This window comes from Rana temporaria, chromosome 11 (assembly GCF_905171775.1).
Source record: "Rana temporaria chromosome 11, aRanTem1.1, whole genome shotgun sequence".
In the NCBI taxonomy this organism is placed as follows: domain Eukaryota; kingdom Metazoa; phylum Chordata; class Amphibia; order Anura; family Ranidae; genus Rana; species Rana temporaria.
Window position 1 is genome coordinate 156,670,676 of NC_053499.1, and position 26,800 is coordinate 156,697,475.

Here is a 26,800-nt window from a genome sequence, read left to right on the forward strand (position 1 = left end):
GATGTACAGATACAAGGCGACCATTGAATTCACTAGGGAGCAATGCCTTTACTGAGGTACAAATGTGTGAGGTCACCATTTAATTCACTAGGAGAACAGTGACATCACTGAGGTACAGATAGGTGAGATCACCATTTAATTCACTAGGAAACGGTGACATCACTGAGGTACAGATGTGTGAGGTCACCATTTAATTCACTAGGGAAAGGTGACATCACTGAGGTACAGATATGATGCGACCGCAACGTACCAATGCCATTTCTGAGGTAAAGATGTTTGAGACGGCCATTTATTTAGCTAGGAACCAGTGACATCACTGGGGTACAGATAGGTGAGATCACCATTTAATTCACTAGGGAATGGTCACATCACTGAGGTACAGATAGGTGAGATCACCATTTAATTCACTAGGGAATGGTCACATCACTGAGGTACAGATAGGTGAGATCACCATTTAATTCACTAGGGAAAGGTGACCTCACTGAGGTAAAGATATGATACGACCGCGACGTACCAATGCCGTTTCTGAGGTAAAGATGTTTGAGACGGCCATTTAATTAGCTAGGAACCAGTGCCGTCTGAGGTATAGAAGTGTGAGGCAGCCATTTTAATCACATGGTACCAGTGACATCACTGTGTGAGGTCACTGTTTAATTCACTAGGAAACAGTGATATCACTGAGGTACAGATGTGAGGTGACCATTCAATTTGCTAGGTACCAATGGTGTTACTGAGGTATAAATGTGAGGTCTCCAATTATGGAAATACCCGAGACACCACTGAGGTACAGATACAAGGCGGCCATTGAATTCATTAGGGAGCAATGCCTTTACTGAGTTATAGATGTGAGGTCACCATTTAATTTGCTAGAAAACAGTGACTTCACTAAGAGAACAGGTGTGTGAGGTCACCGTTTTATTCACATGTGAACAGTGACATCACTGAGGTACAGATGTGAGGTGACCATTCAATTTGCTATGTAAAGTTACTGAGGTCACCATTTAATTCATCAGGGAACGGTGACATCACTGAGGTACAGATGTGTGAGCGGAGGTCACTATTTCATTCACTAGGAAACAATGACTTCACTGAGGTACAGATGTGTGAGGTCATCATTTAATTCACTTGGGAAAGGTGACATCACTGAGGTACAGATATGAGGTGACTGCGAACGTAGCAATGCCGTTTCTGATGTAAAAATGTTTGAGATGGCCATTTAATCAGCTAGGAACTAGTGCCATCTGAGTTATAGAAGTGTGAGGCGGCCATTTTAATTACCTGGTACCAGTGACCTCACTGTGTGAGGTCACCACTTAATTCACTAGGAAACGGTGACATCATTGAGGTACAGATGTGAGGTGATCATTCAATTCACTATGTACCAAATACTGTTACTGAGGTATAGATGAGAGGTCACCATTTAATTCACTAGGAAACGGTGACATCACTGAGGTGACCATTCAATTCGCTATGTACCAAATACTGTTACTAAGGTATCGATGTGAGGTCACCATTTAATTCACTAGGGAACAGTGACATCGCTGAGGTACAGATATGAGGCGACCACAATTTACCAATGCCATTTCTGAGGTAAAAATGTTTAATCAGCTAGGAACTAGTGCTATCTTTGAGGTATAGAAGTGTGAGACGGCCATTTTAATCATCTGGTACCAGTGGCATCACTGTGTGAGGTCACCATTTAATTCACAAGAAAATAGTGACATCACTGGGGTACAGATATGTGAGGTGACCATTTAATTCACAAGAAATCGGTGACATCACTGAGGTAGAGATATGAGGCGGCCAATATGTACCAATGTAATTTCTGAGGTAAAGATTTGTGAGGCGGACATTTAATCAGCTGGGAACCAGTGCCACACGATGTGATTATTTTAGACGGGGGGTGATTCTTTTCTATACCCACTGTACCTACACACAGCTAGGTTGCAGCCATCTATTACTATGGGCAGCTGTACTGTATAAAGGAGCCATCTTTTCCAGGTGTGAAAAATACCCCCCCAGTCTACATCACATGCCATAAAGAGTCTGTGTGTGTGAAGCCCTTAGGTAACGCAATGGGGTTGATTTACTAAAACTGAAGAGTGGTTTCTATGCAGAGCTGCAATCGGCTTCCAGTTTTTTTTTTTTCTTTAAGGCTTAATTGAACAAGCTGAAGTAAGAAGCTGATTGGCTACCGTGCACATCTGCGCCACATTTTTCTCCTCCAGTTTTACTAAATCTACCCCAATGAGTCCCAACTGAAACTGATATCTTGGTTATAGAAGGACACTAGAGAGGCAAATCTCCTGCTGGCTTGTTTTGCCTATTGAGAAAGCTGGGAATGAGCTTTCCCCACCACCATTCACAGTTCTTGTTATGGCCATTACAACCCCACACTACGGCGTCATGCTTCCTTTTGGGGCTTTCAGCTAGTAAGGTGTGTCCATTTAAGGTTTAATGGGAGTGGAGAATAGACAGGAAAATTGCACCCCCAGAGCTGTAAAGAGTTTGGAGGTCCGATAAAGCTACTGGTGTCCTCCCATAACTAGAAAATCTGTTTTGGATGGAGGTGACATTCGCTTTGGTGACGTGTGACAATCAATCTGTGGGACGAGGAACGGTCTGGATGAGCAGTAGCCGTTTGTACATTGAGCTCCAGGCTCCGATAATAATGCAGATTTTATTTCTCGGTGTTCTGTTTTATGTCGTACGTTGTCAGTAATAACTAATGTTGAGGAATTGGTTGACATGTTTGCCGTTCTGGAATAACCTTTGTCATGTTTTTTTCCTGCTTTTTTTTCTCACCTTCGCACTGTTGTGCCCTAATGAAGCTCTAACACCTTAATTTCACTGTGATTGCCCCTAACCTCTACTAACCGAGTGCCCAGTTGGTTGCAACGCCTGTGGTTGGTCCCGATGCATTCCAGCGCAATGGCTGAGCTTGTTGAGAAGTCTTTGTCTCTGTCGCCCACGTACATGCGGACAGGTAAGTACGCGGGGCTTCTCAGAAATTGCAATGTTGAATTTGTGCATGTTTTTTACTGTGTTGCATGTGAATGAAGGACCTTGTGGGGTAATATGGAATCCATGCTAAAGGTCAACGTTACTTTTCTGTATGTTTTAGGGTTATACTGTACATGTTCCAGGTCTTACTAATAGGTTATTTATATACTGTGTTGCTGATGATTATAGTGTATTTTATTTTTTTTATTTAATGTATTGATTAGGGTCGAAACAACTAATTAGGGTTGTCCCGATACCACTTTTTTAGGACTGAGTACAAGTACCGATACTTTTTTTCAAGTACTCTCCGATACCGAATACCGATACTTATTTTTAAATGTCCCCCCACATATGCAGCCATGTCCCCCCCACATATGCAGCCATGTCCCCCCCACATATGCAGCCATGTCCCCCCCACATATGCAGCCATGTCCCCCCACATATGCAGCCATGTCCCCCCACATATGCAGCCATGTCCCCCCACATATGCAGCCATGTCCCCCCAAGTATTCTATTTAGGCATCGGGGGTATTTGCGGGAGTACAAGTACTCCCGCAAATACTCGGTATCGGTCCCGATACCGATACTGGTATCGGTATCGGGACAACCCTACAACTAATCGATTATGAACTTAATCGATTACCATTTTCATAATCGATTAATCGGCTAGTAACATAATGGGGTTAAAAAAAAACTAAAACTGTCCCTTTATAGTACAAAAAAAAGTCGCTTCTGTAAATATTACTTTCACTGTCCAACAGTAAAAAAAATTAACCCCTTACAGTAGCGATTATTTGCTCTTTTTGTACAATTTATTTATTTATTTATTTTTTTTAACCCCATTATGTTACTAAACATCTCAGAACTGGGTAACGCCTCTGTGTTTTTTGGTGCTTTTTGCAGAAACACACTACATTTCACTTACATGGTTTCCTATGGGACACGTTCACATCTATGATTTATTTTAGCTGCTACCTATATGGAAAGGGCAAGAACTTTTTTTTTTTTAACGCAAAACTGTGCTATTTTGTTTTTTTTTTGGTTCAATATACTTCAATGGAGAAGCTGCAGAAAAGTATGTAATGCGTTTTTGCGGCAATTTGTGTTTTTTAATCTGCTCAACAACAAATTGGGCAAAAAAAAAGTAAAAAAATGCAAATTACCGCAAAATTACATTTTTTTATTTAGGTTATCAACCGATTAATCGGAAACAATAATCGGCCAACTAATCGATTATGAAAATAATCGTTAGTTGCAGCCCTAGTATTGTTATCTTATGTTGTGTGTGTGTTATATATATATATATATATATATATATATATATATATATATACACATACACACACACACATTAGTGTGCATAATGTATATTTATCCTATTAAGAGATTTAATTATCTGAAACAGTACTTCTTGGTAAGGGTTGTGTTTAAAGCGGTGTTAATTTTGGCAGCAGATTTTGATTTAGTTTTCGTCTCGCTATCGGAATTTCTGACAACAAATGTTTGAGAGCTGGTTCTCAATTTTTCCAACAACAAAAGTTCTTGTCGGAAATTCCAATCCTGTGTATCCAATTCCGACGCACAAAAATTCTACGCATGCTCGGAATCATTGTACTTCATTTTTCTCGGCTCGTCGTAGTGTTGTACGTCACCGCATTCTTGACGTTCGGAATTTCCGAGCGACGTGTGTGTGTGACCGTGTGTATGCAACTCAAGTTTGAGCCAACATCCGTCGGAAAAAAAATACACGGTTTTGTTGTCAGAAATTCCGATTGTGTGTACTGCATAAGTCTTGGGACTAGAATAGAATTTTAGATTTAGTCCCATATTAGTCTTCTGAAATTGTTTTAGTCGTATTTAGTCAACTAAATCTCCAGTACGTTTTAGTTGACTAAAACTGATTTTAGTTGTCTAAAATCTAATGAGTGTAATTAAATTGTAATGCATTAACGTTTTCTCTACAATTTCCCAACTCATTATATACTGCTGGAGTGAAAAGACTAACATGTTATTATTTATGGTATTGAGGTATGAACATGCACTACAGAGTGACCAGTGTTCATTTTGAAATCAAATTTTAATTTAGTTTTAGTTGTATTTTAGTAATCTCAATTGTTTTAGTTGACTAAATTAACACTGGTTTAAAGTGGATTTCTGCCTGCAAAAAATAAAAGAAGTAAAGTCAGCAGCTACAAATACTGTAGCTGCTGACTTTTAAAATAAGGATACTTACCTGTCCAGGTCGCCCCGCGATGTCCTCACCCGAAGCGTCCCTCGGCTCCGGCTCCGGGTGCAGGCGCCGGCATCTTAAAGCGGTGGTTCACCCTTAAAAACAAGTTTCTACCATTAAATCCAGCATACTAGCGTGAGCTACAGTATGCCTTTATTTATTTATTTTTTGCGCCGTACTCACAGTTTAATCGCGTAGTTAAGTTTCAGACTCCCCGCGGGGAATGGGCGTTCCTATGAAGAGGGGAACATGATTGACGGCCGGCTATGGCGCGTCACGCTTCCCGAAAATAGCCGGAGTAGGACTCGGCTCCTCACGGCGCTTGCGCACAGACTAGGAGCTGACTGCGCAGGCGCCGTGAAGAGCCAAGTCCTATTTCGGCTATTTTCGGGAAGCGTGACGCGCCATAGCCGGACGTCAATCATGTTCCCCTCTGCCTAGGAACGCCTACTCCTCGCGGGGAGTTTGAAACTTATCTACGCAATTAAACTGTGAGTAGGGCGCAAAAAAATAAAATAAAGGCATACTGTAGCTCGCGCTAGTATGCTGGATGACCCCCGCTTTAGGGTGAACCCCCCGCTTTAAGTAAAGGAATTGGGAAGTTTCCCTACTGCGCATGCACGAGTCGTGCTGCGCGTTCTGACTGGTCCATGTTGTTTTCTGGGACCTGTGTGTCTCCCAGAAGACGGTGGGGGGTGTCCGACATGGCGTAGATCGCCGCAGATACTGCAGCGATCTTTCGCCGGAATCGGGAGCAAATACCTGGATTAGACAGGTATTTTCCACCTCCCCTCTGAAAGGTGCAAAATGTGACATCGCAGGGGTGGGGGAAGTAACCAGATAAGCGGTAGTTCAATTTTTTGGGCGGAACACCGCTTTAAAGTATAACTAAAGGCAACATTTTTTTTTTTTTAAGTTTTGGACAGAGTGGAGAGGGATTAGAGCCCCTGTCAGTTTTTATTGCTGTTTGTGCCCCTGTTAGGAAGATTCGGCCTTTATATGTGTCCTGTTTACCATTATCATTGAAAGTAAACAGAAAACCCCAAATTTTGGGTTGTCCCCAGAAAAGTCATAGATGGGAAATCTTCCAATGAAATCAATGGGAATGGGAATGGGAAATCTTCCAATGAAATCTTCCAAGAAATTTCCTTTTTATTTGCAGAGTTTTCCTCCCACTTCCTGTTTGGTTATGTGACAGGAAGTGAAGGGAAATCTCCCCAATGGGATGGGGAAAAAAAAAATTCTGACAGAGGTTATAATAACCCTTCTTTGCTCTATCCAAAATCTTGCCCATAGTTCTACTTTAAGGTGTGAAGGTATGACCCACTTCACCCGAGCAGTTTTGTAAAGTAATTGGGGCCGGTTCCCACTACAGGAGCGCAATCCAGATGCATTTCTGCATGCACATTTATATGTATTTTTTTGTTTGCTTTTAGCTTTTCCTCTTGCTTTCTTTACTTTTCTTTTCTTTCTTTTTTGGTGTATTGCGTTTTTGGTTCATTTTTTATTTTATTTTTTGCTGCATTCCAGTACAATTTCTTGCAGAAAAGTGTAGCATGTTCTAAAACAAACCCCCCTAATAAACAGCCAGCACTTATTAAATTCAGTTGTAGCCAATCAGCTTCCCCGTTTTTTTTTTTTTTTTTTTTTTTTTGGTCAAGGTTTTTAAAATGCTTGTAAAGGCTGAAGGTTTTTTTACCTTCATGTTATGCATGAAGGTAAAATACCTTCTCTGTGTAGCAGCCCCCCCCCCCCACCATTAATACTTACCTGAGCCCGATCTTCCTCCAGTGACGTGTACAAGAGCCTCGGCTCTCCTTGGACTCTCTCCCTTCTCATTGGCTAATGCTGGATTCACACCTATGCAGTTTTACCGCTTTTTGCAGATTTGCACTACAGTCCATTTAACATGGTTTCCTATGGAACACGTTTCTGTAATGCAAGTCTGCAAAATGCAAAAAAAAAGCCATAGGTGTGAATCCAGCCTAAGACATCAGCGGGAGCTTTTGGCTCCCATAGCTGTCATTTGCAGACAGTGAGCCAAACAGGAGAGAGAGAGAAAGGGAGATGGTGGGGGTAGAGCTGCGGTTCTGTGTGTGAATGAACACGCAGAGCAGCGGCTAGGGAGCGAGCCTGATCGGGGTGCCCTCATTGCAAGCCGCTTGCTCTGGGTGCACTTGGCAGAAAGGGAGGAGCCAGAAGTGCCGGCAGGGGACCCAAAAAGAGGAGGAACGGGGCTGCTCTGTTCAAAACCACATAAAAAATAATAATTTTACTTGAATATCACTTTAATTGCACAAGCTAAAGTGGGAAGGTGATCGGCTCCCATGCACAGCTGCACCAGATTTTCAACTCTCCAGTTGTAGTTCATCAACCCTCACTGTGTTTACCACAAGCCTGTATGCATGAAGCCGAGGACTGTAGACCTGGGTGAAGATCGCAGCGGAGTGGCGACGGGGGAAGTGGACATCACATGGAGCAGAGGACAGAATTTTGCGAGGTAATATGCTTTGCAGGCGCGAGATCCCTGGGGGTGTGCACAGCAAAAGATTCCCCCCCCCCAAGGCCTCATGACAAATGCCATGTGCAGATGGTACAGGTCTTTATGGGTTTTAACAGGTGGTGAGGGGGCACCGACACCTCCTCACCACCTGTCCAATGCCCTCTGAAGCTCGAATCTTGGAGGATCAATGGGGGAAATCAAGTGTTAATGAGCCCTAAGTGTGATCACTGCTTGCCAAAGGGGCAGGTTGGGATACTCGGTGTATGTAGTAAGGAAGCTTTACATTGCAGCCATGATATCTTTAGTACGACCCGTGTAGTAAACTTTAACCCCCGACCCTGAGCGTTCTCTTCTGAGGGGGTGTCATGGCTGCCCTATTTGTCCTGCCTGCTCTTTGCAATGTCTCAGCTGAACTCAAATATCAATCGTCTATAAATAGGTGAGGAAGCCTGGCGGGCGCAGCACACTCATCCCGGCTCGTCATCCTGTCACCCCCCCCCCCCCCCCCCCTGCACTTTACACCTGCCAGTCATGAGAACTGCTTAAATGTATTCTATACAGCATAGATAAGAAATAACGTCCCCAGGAAATTTGAAGGAGATCTCCAGAATTGTCTGCATGCTTTAGGTTGACCTGCGCTAACTATTTGCCTACTGGGGGCCCATTCTGACATTTCTGTCATGCACGTAAAAAAAAAAACATTGCTAATTAATTTCTTGGAACCATTAAAAATATATTTGTGTGTGTGTGTATGTATGTATGTATGTATGTATGTGTGTGTGTGTATATATATATATGTATTTATCGGGGTATTGCGCGCTCCAGCGTATAGCGTGCACCCCTAAAGTGGACCCGCATTTCTGTAAAAAAAAAAACATTTTTGTACTTACAGTTTTGGTGTCTTGCGCGGCGTCCGTCTGCGGCTTCGGTGGTATCCTCCTCGTCGGGTCCGGCGGCCATCGTGGTGTCCTCCGCCGCTCAATCCCCGCTTCCCACGTCGAGTTTGAATCACTGCGCCGGCATATACTGAGCGCAGTAGGCTCGGCTCCTCTCGCGGTCGCGTCCTGTACATCCAGGACGTGACCGCGAGAGGAGCCTAGGCTGCCCGAGTGTACTGCGCTCGGTATATGCCGGCGCAGTGGTTCAAACTCGGCGCGGGTATAGGCGCATGTCGCGCACCCACGATTTTCCCCTTATTTTCAGGGCAAAAAAAGTGCGCGGTATACACCGATAAATACGTGTGTGTATATGTGTATATATATATATATATATATATATATATATATATATATATATATATATATATATATATATATATATATATATATATATTACACACACACACACACTGTATCACTCAGCCCCGCATAGATTGCATTAAGGTGAAATTTTTTTTTTTCATTTACAACTCCTTTAAATCGCTTTTCAGGCACTTTAAAAACGGCCTATTCATTCCAATGGGCAGGGCATTTTGGGAGCGCTAAATATAGCTCTCCCAACCCACCCCACAGATGATGCCACTTCCCCAAAGATGCTGCTTGCAGGAATTTTCATAACGTCCAGCAAGCGCACCGCCCCAGTGTGAAAGCACTCGGGCTCTCACACAGGGGTGGCATGAGAGGCGTTTTTCAGACACTTTATAGGTGCTATTTTTAGTGCTAAAACGTCTGAAAAACACCTTCCGTGTGAAGGGGGTCTTAGTGCTGCAGAGACGGATTTCACTTTTAGCACCACCTGCTGGTGAAATCTCGTATTTAGTCAAGATGATGCCGCATGCCGCGACCGTGGGGTCCTGTTATTGTTTACAAGAGTATTGCAGGCAAAGGGTTGCATCTAAATGAAAGTGTATGCAAAGCCACATATATTTTTTAGTTTTTGGGATCGGAAAGCTGAATTTTAAACTGTTTATAAGTTGCCTTCCCTGGTTCCTCCCTCATCAACATGGTAATTTATTTTTATTTTTTATAAAACCTTTACATTTTCATTGCATACTTGGTTTTAGAGCCAGTCATCACTTTATCGGATTTATGAAATAAACAAAAAAGAATTTGGGCAGTGCACATATCTATTCATTATACAGTATAGCCGGCTTTTGCAGTGTGATTATTAGAGCTTGCCCAATACACCTTCTCTGTGTCTGATCTGGTTTCTTGGTGTTGGTTATGTTGACTTTACTTACCATTCGGATTTTGCAATGGCCATTGACTTATGTTATGTTGACTTTACTTACCATTCGGATTTTGCAATGGCCATTTCCCCTCGTGTGACTTAATCTTAAAGATTGCACTCACCCGGCGCGGCTGCTCAGCCTATCGCAGGCTGGAAGGAGGCATTATGACACAGTAGCATCCTGTTAATGAAAGCCCAAAATATCTTGGCTTTCTCTTGGGGCCGGTGTGCCTGTTTCTGGGGCGGAAGACATCGGAGAAGGATGCTCCAGATACAACAGAAATAAACATTTTCTGTAGCTTTATGGTAAACACCTGAAACAAGGTCATCTTGGTAACTGGTCAATGGTAACATTGTTATTAAGAAAAGTGTGAAAATGGACTTATCGATCGCAGATAATAAGCTTTAATGCTTCTTATCTTTCAGAAGAAATGTTTACTATTAAAGCAAAACTAAAAGTAATTGTTTATTATTAACCACTTGCCTACCGGTCACTTTCACCCCCTTCCTGCCCAGGCCTGCTTTTAGCGCTGTCGCACTTTGAATGACAGTTGTGCGGTCATACAACACTGTACCCAAAATAAATCGTTATCATTGTTTCAAGACCGATAGAGCTTTCTTTTGGTGCCATTTAATCATTGTTGGGTTCATTTTTTGCTAAACAAATGAAAAAGGACCAAAAAAAAAAGTTTTCTTAGTTTTTGTTATAAATTTTACATATTTTTTATTTTATTTTTTTTCCTCCTTCACGGGCGGGCTTCACTAATTATCGGGGCAATGATGAGCAGTGCAGATATCGCCTGTGTGGATTGACGCTTATCGCCTCAACTGACCTGCTGTCGGCATTAGGAGAGGAATGACAATAACGGGCGATTCCTGTTTACGCTGTGATTGGACACGTGGTAAAGGACCTCTATGGTTGGTCCTTTACCCCGATCACAAGGCGATCATGATGCACAACTGGGGGGAAGCAGGGTTCTGGGAAGACGTTGATAGGCACCCTATCAGAAATGTGAGACCAAACTAGCTGTCATTTGGCTATAGCACAGTCGGCAAGAGCAGGGGTTGACAAATTTGCTTGGAATCTAGGAGCCAGCTAAAAAAGTTAGGAGCCAGAAAACGCGCCCCGTCGCGACGAGCTTTGCGCGCAGAAGCAAACACATACGTGAGCAGCGACCGCATATGTAAACGATGTTCAAACCACACATGTGAGGTATCGCCGCGATTGGTAGAGCGAGAGCAATAATTCTAGCCCTAGTCCTCCTCTGTAACTCAAAACATGCAACCTGTAGAGTTTTTTAAAGGTCGCCTATGGAGATTAAGGGTAAAAGTTTGACGCCATTCCACGAGCGGACGTAATTTTGAAGCGTGACATGTTGGGTATCAATTTACTCAGCGTAACATTATTATTAAAAATGGGGATAATTTTACTGTTGTCTTATTTTTTAATTTAAAAAAGTGTAATTTTTTCCCCAAAAAAGTGCGCTTGCAAGACCGCTGCGCAAATACGGCATGACAGAAAGTATTGCAACGATCGCCATTTTATTCTCTAGGGTGTTAGGATTAGAGGTCGACCGATATGGGTTTTTCTCTGGCCGATGCCGATATTTAGAAATCGCGGCGGCCGATAGCCGATTTATGATGCCGATTTTTTTGGGCCGATATGTTAGGCCGATTTTTCAGGCGCTTTTGGGCTAAACAGTAAAGTTAGCCCATATTTTGTTTTTCGTCCAAAATTTTTCATTACCTGTTTTTGTGTATTACATTTTTTATTTATATATATATATATATATATATATATATATATATATATATATATATATATATATATATATATATATATAAATAAATAAAAAATGTAATACACAAAAACAGGTAATGAAAACTTTGACGAAAAAAAAAAATATGGGCTAACTTTACTGTTTAGTTATTTTTTATTTTATTTGTTAAAGTATATTTTTTCCCCAAAAAAATTGTTTGAAAGACCGCTGCGCAAATACCGTGTAACATTAAATATTGCAGCAATCGCCATTTTATTTACTAGGGTCTCTGCTAAAAAAAAAAATATAATGTTTGGGGGTTCCAAGTGATTTTCTAGCAGAAAATACAGGATTTTTACTTGTATGCAACAAGTGTCAAAAAAGATTTAGCCTTTAAATGGTTAAACTGAGAACTCTCCTACACAGAGTTCAGTTGATTGATAAGTAGCAACATTGTATATCTTTTCTAAAAACTTGGCAGTCTGCCCAGGAGAGAGAGAAGGTCTTCTACGGGAAGCTTCAGGCAACTTGCATTGACTTCTATTACAGAAGCTTTTTGCAAGTCGTGGTGCTGAAGTTTAAATCGGCTTTTTTAAAGCACACCGATTAATTAAAAAACGCCAAATATCGGCCGATATATCGGTCGACCTCTAGTTAGGATAAAAAATATATATAATGTTTGGGGGTTCTAATTAGAGGGAAGAAGATGGCAGTGAAAATAGTGAAAAATTACATTAGAATTGCTGTTTAACTTGTAATGCTTAACTTGTAATACCAACGGCCACCACCAGATGGCGCCAGCTTACACATCTGGTGGTAATAACTTGTAATACCAACGGCTCACCACCAGATGGTGCCAGCTCCCAAAAAAAAAAAAATATTTTTTTTTTTTTTTTTTTTTTTTTTTGCCCCCCCTTCCAAGCCAAGTCGCCAGGACCCTATTTCTAGTCGCCATGGCGACCTGGCGCCCGGGATTTGTCGACCCCTGGGCAAGAGGTTAATATAAATCACATGTTCTACTTACCTTCTCTGTGCAGTGGTTTCAGACCACCTTCTAAAAATGCTACTTGCCTGGCTGCCATGCTTAACCCTCTTGCTTCAGTACTTTGAGCTGCCAGAACAAGTATGCAAATCAGGACTTCTGACTTTTCTGATCTCCATACTGAATGTGTGTCAGTGTCAGGAATCGACAGAAGGGATGCCAGATATGCGCGGCTATACCGAGGAAACTGGGACCAGACTGTGTATGCTTTAAGTGAGATTTATTTACAGTGAAACAAAATCCATCCAAACACCAGAAAATATAAAAATATGTGAACCAAAAACCCAGTGACAGAATACTTGACTAATAACTGACAAATGGCTTAAAGTGGTTGTAAACCCATTACAACCACTTTTTGCTACAGGCAAGCCTTGTATAGCACTTTTCTCTCTGAGGACTCCAAGTATTGGAGATGGCGTTGGCCGGGAATCGAACCGGGGTCAGCTGCTTGGAAGGCAGCTATGCTTACCACTGCACCACCAACGCAAAAGTAGCATGTCTTTGTAGTGTGGGAGGAAACCGGAGCAGAATCTGAAACAAGGACCCCAGTGCTGCAAGGCTAACCCCTAAGCCTCTGTGCTGCCCATTTACGGCCTCTGTTCTCTAAGGCCCGTCCCCGCTGAGCGGGGTAAATCACTTATGTTCACTCAAAGTGCCTTCAGAAGAAATCCAAACTTATCCTAAACTACAATTTATAACACTCCTATAATAAAACGTGCCCAAATAACAAAGAGGGGTACAGTGGTCCCCAAATTAGCAACACGATGGAGCTAAATATTCCATTCTCCCTTAGGCCTCATTCACACGGGGGGGGGGGGGGCTATGAATCCGTACCCCATGAGAGGGTCGTGTTTACCAGAATGGGAATGCACAGGTGTTTCCAGCATCCCATATAGGCAGTCCCATTGCTGTCATCTGGGGTGCAGTGACTGTACCCAATGTGACATCTGTGAGGGTGCCGGTGCATGGCCCCCAACGCACCTAGGGTGCGTCCGCGCAACTGCACCCACATGGATGTCCTTTTTGGGGTTAATGCAGCCCCCACACAGGGTACAGATTGATACACCCCGTGTGAGTGAGGCCTTGGACTTCTCCATGAAGGACCTCACTGATAGGAAGAGTTCTCATTTCTACAGCAGAGAAAGCCTAAAGAAACCTGGAAAGACTCCTCCCACCTCTGAAGACAAGAGTTCCAACCTCCACTCATAGCCGGTCCAACACACGCCTTAAAAACATACCGGCCTCCAACCTCCCCTTATAGCCGGTCCAACACATGCCTCAAAAACATACCGGCCTCCAACCTCCCCTTATAGCCGGTCCAACACACGCCTCAAAAGCCCACTGGCCTCCAAACTTCACAACGGTAATCAATTTCTTTAAGTCGATCTACAATACATAGATCAAACATATCGCCTGTAAAAACGTGCTTGAGATGTTGGTGGTAAACAGCCTGCTAGGCCCAGGGGAGACCAAACCAAGTCCTCCAAAAGCCGCCTCCTATCCAAAAGTTGCCAGGAGTGTAAATGTAGACATTATGCTTTAAGCTTAACTAATAATATCACATTCTAAATGGAAAAGTAGAACAAGGGGAAGGGGAGTATGGAAGAGGCAGAAAAAATACACTTTTTTTTTATTAAAAAATAAGACAACAGTAAAGTTAGCCAAATTTTTTTTTTATATTGTGAAAGATAATGTTACGCCAAGTAAATTGATACCCAACATGTCACGCTTCAAAATTGCGTCCGCTTGTGGAATGGCGACAAACTTTTACCCTTAATCTCCATAGGCGATGTTTAAAAAGATTCTACAGGTTGCATGTTTTGAGTTACAGAGGAGGTCTAGGGCTAGAATTATTGCTCTCGCTCTACCAATCGCGTCGATACCTCACGTGTGTGGTTTGAATACCGTTTACATATGCGGGCGCTACTCGCGTATGAGTTCGCTTCTGCGCGCAAGCTCGTCGGGACGGGGAGTGCGTTTTTTGGCTCCTAACTTTTTTAGCTGGCTCCTAGATTCCAGGAAAATTTGTCAAACCCTGGTACGGGGAATTGTAAATATCTTCTAGGTTTTAGGAGATATTTCCAACACCTACAGGTAAGTCCAAATCTAGGCTTACCTGTGGGTGAAAGTGGCCTGTAAGGGTTTACAACCACTTTTTAAATAACCCTACTTACTATACAAGCCTTGGGCTCCGGCGGGAATGTTTTTTTTTCTTTTTTGTCCTACTTTTCATATATATTGTAAGTGCATTGAGGAAGGATACAGATGTCTTTGCCAGCTTTGTCCCTGGGCTATAATAAGCAGAAAATGAAACACTGATAGGGGCCATGGTGTTAAGGTGAAGTCATTAATCTAGGACATCCTGGAGGTCTCCGTAGAACGGCACCCCATATTTTACTGCCATCGATGGGACTGAAGAATCTGCTGAAAGAACAAAATCTGGATATCTGAGAAGACATGCAGAGTCCTCCCTGTCCTATGTGGGTGATTTGTTTTAGATCGGGAACGTCAAATGAAGAGTGGGCCAAATTCTGTGCAATACATCCTCAAGGAGCCATATTATGTCTTCTCCGGGCCACACTGATGTATTTTCAGAAAAAAGATGGGAGCACTTCGGTAATTATATTCGGTAATTATAGTAACAATTACATTTCATCCAAGGGAAGGGGCCATGAAACACATCCTGAAGTATTAGCCGCAAAATAACATAAGGCAGTGATGCATTTATTAGCTGGAGAACAGCTGGCACCTGATTTAGTTTAAACATTAAAACTTGCTGAGGACCAGAAAGGAAGGCACTCAAGGGCCACATGTGGTCTAAAAAAACACCAGTTGGACATGTCTTTTTTACAGCTTATGTGAACTCTGGGAACTCACTCAAAAGCACGCTATAATATGTAAAAAGCATGACCAAAAGAGTCTCCAAACTTTCTGAGAAAAGGGCCAATTTCAGGCTTTAAAGTGGTTGTAAGCCCACTTTAAAGCGGAGGTTCACCCATACATAACTATTTTTCCCCTTAGATGGATGCTCGTTTTGTCTAGGGGAATCGGCTAGTTGTTTTAAAATATGAGCCGTACTTACCGTTTACGAGATGCATCTTCTCCACCGCTTCCGGGTATGGGCTGCGGGACTGGGCGTTCCTATTTTGATTGACCGTCTTCTGAGAGGCTTCCGACGGTCGCATCCATCGCGTCACGATTTTCCGAAAGAAGCCGAACGTCGGTGCGCAGGCGCAGTATAGAGCCGCACCGACGTTCGGCTTCTTTCGGCTACTAGTGACGCGATGGATGCGACCGTCGGAAGCCTCTCAGAAGACTGTCAATCAAGAAGGAACGCCCGCTCCCGAAGACCCATACCCGGAAGCGACGGAGAAGATGCATCTCGAAAACGGTAAGTACGGCTCATATTTTAAAACAACTAGCCGATTCCCCTAGACAAAACGAGCAGGAATCTATGGGGAAAAGAGAAAAAAAAACTTAATTGGGTGAACTCCCGCTTTAAAAACATAACTAACACCTGGAAGACAAAGGCATAATGAGCTAGTATGCATAGCATACTAGCTTATTATGTAATACTCACCTGGGATCGAAGCCCCCCGCACCGCTTGACACCGCACCGGCCGCCGATATGTCGTCCCGGAGTTACTTCTGGGTATCACGGCTCTGGTGCTGTGATTGGCTGGAGCCGCGATGAAGTCACTGAGGAAGGATACAGATGTCTTTGCCAGCTTTGTCCCTGGGCTATAATAAGCAGAAAATGAAGCACTGATGGGGGCCATGGTGTTAAGGTGAAGTCATTAATCTAGGACATCCTGGAGGTCTCGGTAGAACGGCACCCCATATTTTATCCCCATGCCGTGACTGGTGATGACGTCACCAGTCACGGCATGACCTCCTTTTAGAAACGGCACGATCGCCGTTTATAAAGTGCGCCACAAGTTTTTATTGTAAATATCTCCTGAACCGTGTAGGTTTAGGAGATATTTAATACACCTACAGGTAAGCCTTAATTTAGGCTTACCTGTAGGTAAAAGTGGTTGTACAACCACTTTAAAGGATACGTAAAGGTTTGTCTTTTAAAAACAAAAAAAAAACACCAACATGTCATACTTACCTCCTCTGTGCCAATGGTTTTCCACAGAGTGGCCCTACTCCTTTGGGGTCCCTCAGCAACACTCCTGGCTCGTTCTCCTCTTCTTGAGTGCCCTGTTGGAGAGCTGCTGACTTCAATGCAAGATTGCTACCCATTGACTGTGAATGGACACACACAGCCGCGGCTCAGGAGCGCACCTGCTTGGGTGCTGTGGCGGGGCACCCGGCAGGAAGGAGGATCCAGGAGCGCCGGCGTAGTACCCAAGACGAGAAGGATATGGGTTTCCCTGTGCAAAACCATTGCACAGAGCAGACAAGTATGAGATGTTTGTTATTTAAAAATATATATATATATATATATATATATATATATATATATATATATATATATATATATATATATATATATATATATATATATATATATATATATATATATATATATATATATATATATATATATATATCCTTTAATATCACTTTAATCGTGGGTTTATTGGGGTTAACATGCCAGCATATTGTCATGCAGGTCCTGCTTGTGCAGTAAAATCACTGCACGGGCAGAGAAGAATGCAAGCTGTCTGCATGCATTTCATATTATGTGTGCCAGTTGTGATCTGGAAGGGATCTACGGCAGTTTTTCTATACTGAAAACTGGTGTGATCCCTCTGTTAGGTGCGTACTGTGTTTGCACAAGATAGTCTAACCCAGTGGTTCTCAACCTCCTATGACCCCTTGATAAAATTTCCTAAGTTGAGGGCACTCTTAACAGTAAAATTATTTTCATAGTGTGAGTTGTCAGCATCCAAGGCAAGACAAGTAATTTGTACCCCTAACCCGCGGACATTTAGCACTTCCTGAGTCTCTTCCACTTTTACAGTATTAAAACCCCTTCTGGTACATGTTAGGATGTACCACTCTTCTATTTGTTCTCCTTTCTTTCCCTTTTATCTCTCTCTATCCAGGAACAGCCCAGCTGGGCGGCCACAAAAGGGCTTTAGGAACAGCCCGGGATTCAGTGACCCCTGGCAAATCATCATTTGACCCCCAAGGGGGTCCCGACCCCCAGGTTGAGAACCACTAGTTTAACCAAATTCATCTCTTCCCCCTAGACCAAGTCTGAGACCCCTTTCACACTGGGGCTTTTTTCAGGCACTTTAGCGTTAAAAAAAAGCGCCTGTAAATCGCCTGAAAGAAGCCTCATCTGCAATCCCAATGTAAAAGCCTGAGTGCTTTCACACTGAAGCGCTGCACTGGCAGGGCGTCAAAAAAGTCCCTCAATCAGCTTCTTTGCAGCTATACTGGCTCTTCCCATTGAGGTTTTTTTTTTTTTTAACGCCAAAGAGCCTGAAGAATGCCCCAGTGTGAAAGGGGTCTTAGCGGAGCTTTACCAGCGTTTTTCAGGCGCTGGCAGTGTGAAAGGGCTCTGAAAGCACTCAGGCTTTCACATTAGGATTGCAAATGAGGCTTTTTTCAGGCGCTTTTTTTTAAAGCCAACGTGCCTGAAAAATGCCCCAGTGTGAAAGGGGTCTTAGAATCTTTGCTGCTAACACAGGTTTGGGAATGAGCTGGCAAATTTTATGATCCAGTTGCAACGTGTGTACACATACAGTATGTTTTAATTTGCTTCAACCAATTTCAGTCTCGGCAGTATCTTGCAGAAGCAAAACACTGGAAAGAGAGAGAGAGCACTAATAGGGAGAATCTAAATAGTAAATACCCTCCCAGCAGCCAGCATCAGGTGAAAACTGATTACTGTAATATGCTGGCTGCTGGGAGGGTATTTAGGTTCTCCCCATTGGTACTCTCTCTCTCCCTCTGCAGTGTTTTGCTATTGCTGGAAGACACCTGCTGGTGGACACTGGAACTACAACCTTCCACTCTGGGAAGCAACAGGTAATCCAGGTCCTGACAGTCTGTGAATTATAACGTTTGACCAACAGTTTTAGAAGGAGGTCATCAATGGCAAACATTTCCAGAAGGCGTTCATCAATAGCAGCCTCTTAGGAAAGGTTTGCTCTAAATCCTTGCAGCTGTCAATGGTTACTGCAGGACGGTTTCGGATAATCCAGTTTTAAAATACAAACCAGAAAAGCCCATTTATAATATTACACATGTAGTAATAACAATGGAAATTCATCTATCACCCGCAAGCTCTAGTTCTTCCTTCTGATGCCCTCATTGACTTCAAAAACTCGTTGTCGGAAACTCCACGGCTCGTTATTGTAGCTGGAGCCAAAGCATCATCAAATTAAAAGTCGTCTAATTTTGCATCAGAATGATATAGTGGAAACAAGCCATCTTTTCCTCAGCCTTTGATCTTCCGTATGCAGCATAAATTGGTCTGTTTTTCTGCCGCTTTCAAAGGCAAGAGCCTTCATTTTCTTCTAACAAATCTGGAATATTACAAGGAAACCTCAGATAGCGTGCAAATGTTCTTTAATTCGGCGATGGAAGGCAAGGAGTTCTGTTTAATACATTCAGAAAGACGTAGGTGGGCGTTGTGTGGAAGATGGTAGAAGTAAGAGAGATCGGCGCATATGCATGCATATGTAAAGGAGGCCCTGGAGAGCAGTTAGATCAAGAGATAAAATAACATCCTATCTGGTGAAAAATAATTGCCCATTATAGGAGAGATGCTTCAAACTCATTCAGCTTGGTGAAGGAAGCCATTTTGTCATGTTATCTGTTCACTTAGTGACACCTAGTGATATCTCTCTTAAAGGAATTATCAATGTGTTTCTAAAATTGTATCTTTTTAGTGACAATCCTTTAAGGAAGAAGTATGGCAAAGGCTTTTTTGGCCCTACTTCTCACATGGATACCAGGAGTGCACTTCGCTCTGCACTCCTGTGACCCAGAATAAGCTGACATCAGTCAGTCCAGGATCTGCACGGGATCCCGACAATAATACTGGGATCGACCCAGATGCCTGACCTAAGTGCATTCATGTGACCCAGACTCAGCCAACAGCGGGCTGATGTCACAGAGCCAGTCCAGGCTCTGCAGGGATCCCGACAATCATGTTGGGGTCCACCCAGGTGTCTGATCGGCAGCTGGCTTAGCTTTTCAGCATGCCACCGAGAGCCTGAGCCAGCCACCCCTTCAGTGAGCACTGGAGGGGCAGAACAAAGAGCCGGTGACTGGTAGTGCAAGTGCTGATGAGTTCCTTAACCACTTGAGGACCCCTCCACACCGATATACGTCGTCAGAATTGGCTCGGCTGGGCACATCAACGTACCTGTACGTTGCCCTTTAAGCCCAGCCGTGGGGTCGCACGCCGCGGGCACGCGACCCTGTTTGAAGCTCCGCGGGACTCACGGACCTGATCGCCGCTGGAGTTCCGCGATCGGTCCCCGGAGTTGAAGAACGGGGAGAGCTGTGTGTTGGTTCCTATTTCCTCCCTGACACCCTGTGTGATTTGCTGTAATCAATGTGGTGGAATATCGGTATCCGAGATAAAGCTTCAAGATATACCGTATTTATCGGGTATTGCGCGCTCCGGCGTATAGCGCGCACCCCTAATGCGGACCCGCAATTCCTGTAAAAAATTTTTTTTTAGTACTTACAGTTTTGGTGTCTTGCGCAGCGTCCATCGGCGGCCTCGTCGGGTCTGGTGTCCGTCTGCGGCTTCGGTGGTGTCCTCCCGGCTTCTCCCGCGCTGTCTCCCCGGTGAATTGCCGCTTCCCGCGCTCAGTTTGAATGCCTGCGCCGACATATACCGAGTGCAGTACACTCGGCTACATTCGGCCAGGCTCGGCTTCGCTCGTGCTCACGCGCTGTGACGTTTATGCGTGAGCATGAGCGAAGCCGAGCCTGGCCGAATGTAGCCGAGTGTACTGCATTCGGTATATGTTGGCGCAGGCATTCAAACTGAGCGCGGGAAGCGGGTATCGGCGTATATCGCTCACCCACGATTTTCCCCTTAGGCTGCATTCACACCTGAGTGTAGGTCGTTCAGTCGCTTTTTCTGGCGTTTTTTTTCGCGCATATTCATGCTTATTTGCGCGTTTGCATACAGCGTCGTCCAAAGTTTTTGTACTTTGACGTTTTTTATTTTAGCCAATAGGCAAAATTATCATCTTTTCATCACTTGTTGCTATGTTGGTAGATTTTTTTTTTTTATCTTCTACCTGGGTAAAATGTTCTATTGATTAAAGCGACAAAACGCTAGACGCTTGAATCGAGCGTTTCCATTACTTTCTATGGGAAATAGAAACGCTCAAAAACGCCCAAACCGCCCGATTCGCGCAACAAAAAAGGGCCCGGAAATAGTTTGAGCTTCAGGCATTTTGGAGTGGAGATGTGAAGCATCTCCATAGGGAATAATGTATTTTTTCCCCTCTAGCGTTTTTGAGGGTCGCGCTTCAGGCGACAAAATGCTCAGGTGTGAATGCAGCCTTATTTTAAGGGGAAAAAGGTGCGCGGTATACGCCGATAAATACGGTAAATAAAGAGCTTGTTGTGATTATTTTCGAACACTTTCGGACACTTTATGTATATTGTGTTTTAACTCGAACACTGATACACTTTTTATTCTGGATCCTTTTATATGGTTGTCATTTATTTTTAATATTTATGTGTAACATATTTTGAGCGCAGATACTGATGCACTTTATATTTGATAGAACAAGTTTTGTATTTACAAATAATTTTCGAAATATTGTGATTTATGATATTTTGGAATTAGGTGACACTAGTGGGTTTTATTATGTTCCCAGACGTGTCTTTGGATATCTTCTTGTGCATCTCAAAAGCCCCCAAAATCCAAGGCCTGTTATTCTAATCTCAACTTCAGCATTCCACTCCTCCTGCCAGTTTTAGAACTTCGTGACGGCTTTATTTTAACTGAAATTAGTGGAATTCTCCAACGAGCAGCTGCTTCCAAGCCCAAAGGCAGAGATTACTTAATTCTGTTTGTGGTTTGCTGGCAAGTTGGACGGAATTCTGAATTCTTATGTCTGTCCGTGATTCCTGGAGGGACGCGTCCACCAGAATTCCCATTTCCACCAAATGTTCAGAGCCATGACATAGCCAAAAATGATTGTCACGCTCCTGCAGTGGATTTTTATGTAGACGAAGAAAGTAATTGGAACATGCGTTTATCAGGCAGCAGGAAGGGGGCATTGGACAAAAATTGCTGTGGAATATTTTGAGGTCAATCCGATAGATCAGGGATAAGCAATTAGCAGACCTCCAGCTGTTGCAGAACTACAACTTCCATGAGGCATAGCAAGACTCTAAAAAGCCACGAGCATGACACCCAGAGGCATGATGGGACTTGTAGTTTTGCAACAGCTGGAGGTCCGCTAATTGCATATCCCTGCGATAAATGTTGAGTAGTAAGCAACAGGGACCTCAACCTATCAGCATTCATCCAAAAGTCAAATACTAGTTTTGGGTGAAAAAGCTTCATTTATTACAGGTTCTTGTATAGCGCCATCAATTTATGCAGCGCTTTTATATATATATATATATATATATATATATATATATATATATATATATATATATATATATATATATATATATATATATATATATATATATATAAAATTACATTCACATCAGTCCCTGCCCACAAGAGCTTACAATCTAATGTTCCTAATGCACATTCATTCATACACATACTAGGGCCAATTTAGATGGGAGCCAATTAAAGCGGAGTTCCACCCAAAAATGGAACTTCCGCTTTTCGGAAAAAAACTCTCCAGTGTCACATTTGACACCTTTCAGGGAGGAGGGGGAGCAGAAACCTGTCAAATACAGGTATTTGCTCCCACTACCGGCATAGATACCCGAGCCACCTGCGGGTATCTGAGCCACTCCCCCCCCCCCCAGCTGTCTTCTGGGAAATGCACAGGTCCCAGAAGACAGTAGGGACCAGTGGCATCGTGCAGCGCGAGTCGTGCATGCGCAGTAGGGAACCAGGAAGTGAAGCCTCGGGGCTTCACTTCTTGATTCCCTTGCTGAAGATGGCGGCGAAAGCATCCGAGAGCCGAAGAGATTTATCGGCTTTGGGTGCCGACATCGTGGGCGCCCAGGACGGGTAAGTGTCCTTATTTTAAAAGTCAGCAGCTGCAAAATTTGGCGGACTTCCGCTTTAACATACCAGCATGTCTTTGGAGTGTGGGAGGAAACTGGAGAACCCGGAGGAAACCCACTTGGGCACAGAGAGAACATGCAAACTCCAGGCAGGTAGTGCCGTGGTTGCGGTTTAAACGACTCCAGTGCTGCTAGGCAAAGGTGATGATAAGAAACTAAAGGCTGGGGGTATAAATCAAGTAAGTCACAATACCAATGTCTAAGACACCAAGTTGGTGTTCTGCCCTCTAATCCAAAGCATAAATAGAAAAAAAAGGGTGGAACGGTAAGGCACAAGTGGGAGTAAAGCTCCCTCTATGGGTAACCAAGCGCTTAATTCAACGGAAACTAGACTTGTTGGGTTGGATTAGAGCTGCACGATCGTTAAAAAAATCGTGATCTCTGTTCAACCCCCCTCACGATCTTAATCCGGCATTTCCACGATTCTTTGTAACAAGTGCAGAGCCATTCTCTGCTCAAACTTGTCAAACTCTGTCAGAAACTCCAACCACCTCACTTTCGGTTTTCTTTTAACTATCAGTAATTGGAGATTTTGACAAATTGCTGTTTGGACACGACACCGGCAACCGAATACAGTCCGGCACAGGAAGATTTTTCTGTTTTGACACCACAGCGGCTAACAAGGACAAAGTTGTCGTCGCCTCGGAGGCGGCCATTTTGTTGGTTGGTATCGGAGCGAGTAACAATTTCCGCTCATAATATCACGCAGCGGACTGTAAACGGTTGCCGATGTTGTATCCAAACGGCAATTGGTGAAAATCTCCAATTACTGATGGTTTAACCAAAAAAACTTTACAATCTCTTTAAAAGTAGTTGATGTTGATTGAGAGTTTGGTTCCGCTTTAGGCCACGTCCGATATTTAGTGCAAGGTCGTCACGCTCGCTCGCTCGCTCTTCGCTTTGTTCACCGCAGATCATTTCTGCGTTGAGTTGCCTCTGATTTCTTAGATTGAAAAGTTGGGAGGAATGTATTTACATATTAAAGCCACCATGAGAATTCAGCGCCCGCGTTTAATCTGATTGTAAGAAAGGCCGCGCATTTCTGCGTTGTGTTGGGTGATTGACTTTCGGCGTTCCGCGTGTTGATGTTTAATATTCGCGTGCCTTGTAGGAAACGTCCCGTTGTGTCTCGGCAGGGGGGCTAATCTGTTCTCTTCCCATTTTGTTCCACACTTTGTGAGGTGTAGAGATGAAGAGTAGGCAGCTGGTGAAGATGTATACAGAGGCCTGATTGTTGTGATTGTGAAGACATGTCAAGGACAACGTCAAGTCGTTGTTTGTCTCCTTCACCATCTATCTGCGTTTCACGGGAACGCCGTGATTTATGCTTTGCTGCAGGAAGCTCCATTATACCTTCTAATAAAAGGGAGAGCGGAGGTCAACGATCAGACATGGCCAAATTGAATGTCTCTTTAATATTTGATGACCCAACACTAGAAAGAAAATCTCTTTCAAATACATCCTTGTTAAGAAGCAACTATCAAGGCTCTTCTGTGTTTTCCTCAACTAATGGCCAATTAACTCCGAATCTCACCTGCAGCATAGGGCTGGAATATGTAATGGCAACCCCTGTAGGCTGCGGTTGATATGGTGGCCTAGTATAGTGGTCTCCAGATTGCGGCACTTTGGTTGACTTTATCCAGCCCTTGGGGCAATATTCCACCCAGTGAGATGAGGCATTGCTCTTCCCACTGCCACCAACAGTGGGATGTCTTTTTTTTTTTCTAGCACCAAAGATGGGGCACTGTTACTCCCACTAATACCCATGATGAACCACTAATTCGTCCATTAACATCAATGATGGGGCACTACTCCTCCCACTGAGACCAATGATGGGGCACTATTCCTCCCACTGACACCAATGATGGGACACTATTATTTCCTCTGGACACCAAGGATATGGCACTATTCCTCCCAGTGACACCAGTGGTGGGACACTATTCCTCCCAGTGACACCAGTGGTGGGACACTATTCCTCCCAGTGACACCAGTGGTGGGGCACTATTCCTCCCAGTGACACCAGTGGTGGGGCACTATTCCTCCCAGTGACACCAGTGGTGGGGCACTATTCCTCCCAGTGACACCAGTGGTGGGGCACTATTCCTCCCAGTGACACCAGTGGTGGGGCACTATTCCTCCCAGTGACACCAGTGGTGGGGCACTATTCCTCCCAGTGACACCAGTGGTGGGGCACTATTATTTCCTCTGGACACCAAGGATATGGCACTATTCCTCCCAGTGTCACCAGTGGTGGGGCACTATTCCTCCCAGTGGTGGGGCACTATTCCTCCCTCTGACACCAGTGGTGGGGTGTGTTGTCACATTCGGCTCCCCATCACAGATTTCCCCCGGAAGTGACGTTTCGTCTCCGCCATCTTGCTACACCCCACACTCCTGCCCAGTAATGATAGAGTGAGAAGGGGGCAAGCAGACATCTTATTACGCCCACCAGAGTTTTAGATTTCACAGTTACTTTCAACACAAAACGGAGCTTATGCGCTTAAATACAGTATTTGGAAATGCCACGGACTGTTTAGATGTTAAATGTGAAAATCGGAGGTGTTCTGTCACATTAGCAAACATGTAAGGTCAGCAAGTTTGTTGCTCCAACTGTTACCAATTATGGGGCACTATTCCTCCCACTGACACCAGTGATGGGGCACTATTCCTCCAACTAATACTAAAAATGGGGCACAATTCCTCCCACTGACACCAGTGATGGGGCAGTATTCCTCCAACTAATACCATTGGGGCATTATTCCTCCCACTAATACCAATAATGTGGCTTAATTCCTCAACATATTTTTGAAAATTTTTGTTTATAGCGCAGAAAATAAAAACCGCCAAGGTTTTAAATACCACCAAAAGAAAGCTCTATTTGTGGGGGGAAAACAGGACATCGGTTTTCTTTGGGAGCCACGTCGCACGACCGCGCAGTTGTTAAAGTGACGCAGTGCCGAATCGCAAAAAGTGCTGTGATCAGGAAGGGGGGTAAATTCTTCCCGGGGCTGAAGTGGTTACGGTGAAAAACCTTCTTCTCTGGTGCAGCTGCCAACCCCCCCCAGAGCCCCCTTTTTACTTACCTGAACCCGATCGTTCCAGCAATGAGAATGAGCCCAGCAGCCACTGTCTCGGGTCCTCATTGGATAGAAAACCAGGTACCCGTTCCCCACCCCAAAAGGTGCCAAATGTGACAGTGGAAGGGGGGGGGTGGAGGCAGATAAGCGGAGCTTCCACTTATAGGTGAAGATCTTTTAAAAAAATTAAATGCAATCTCTACAGTCACTTTCAGGTTTGAGCGGAGCGCTCCTTTAACATCTTGGGGCGGTAGATCGCGAGCGTCGCGGAGTTTCGCTTTGATGAAATTCACAGCGATGTCCAAGAGCTTCTCTACACTGCGTTGAATTGGTTCCAGACTTTTTTTTTTTCCAGCGTCTAATTCGTCTGTCAGGCCGGGCGCCGAGTCAAGTTTACTTTAAGCCGTCGGATGTTTGTTGCTAGGAAGCCTGCCCACGATTTGAGGCAGAAATTAAAAAGGCAATTAAAATATTAATAGAAAGGCTTTAATTCCTCCAGAACTAATGAAGTGCTGCATTTTTATGAGGCAGACTCTCACACCGAGGAATAATAATTCACTGCGAGCTGCGCAAGCCGCTTTCCTGTACACACGAGAACGAGGAGGAGTCTTTAGCTTCATCACGCTCCGTATGAAGAAGCTGCTGCTGCTCGTGTGTCTCCATCATAAGAATTAAGGGGCATTAAAGCAGATTTTTTTTTTTTGGATGGGCCTTCCGAAAGGCTTCCGACGGTCGCATCCATCGCGTCATGAGTAGCCGAAAGAAGACTAACGTCGGTGCGGCTCTATACTGCGCTTGCGCACCGACGTTCGGCTACTT

General features: G+C 43.9%; 1 protein-coding gene and 1 non-coding gene across 4 annotated transcripts in view; one reads left to right on the top strand and one right to left on the bottom strand.

Annotated features, from left to right (window-relative positions):
• Positions 1–26,800, top strand: part of PHKB (phosphorylase kinase regulatory subunit beta) — a 237,979-nt gene that overhangs the window by 1,739 nt on the left and 209,440 nt on the right. For 2 of the 3 annotated variants that reach the window (XM_040329505.1, XM_040329504.1), the window contains exon 2: positions 2,832–2,986. The exons of the other annotated variant lie outside the window; for it this stretch is intronic. In XM_040329505.1, the coding sequence (XP_040185439.1) occupies positions 2,917–2,986 (70 nt within the window). In that variant the 5' untranslated portion in view covers positions 2,832–2,916. The remainder of the gene's footprint in view (positions 1–2,831; positions 2,987–26,800) is intronic. 3 annotated transcript variants of the gene reach the window in all.
• On the bottom strand, positions 13,122–13,193 carry TRNAG-UCC. The gene has a single exon. It is a non-coding gene; the product is annotated as a tRNA-Gly (tRNA).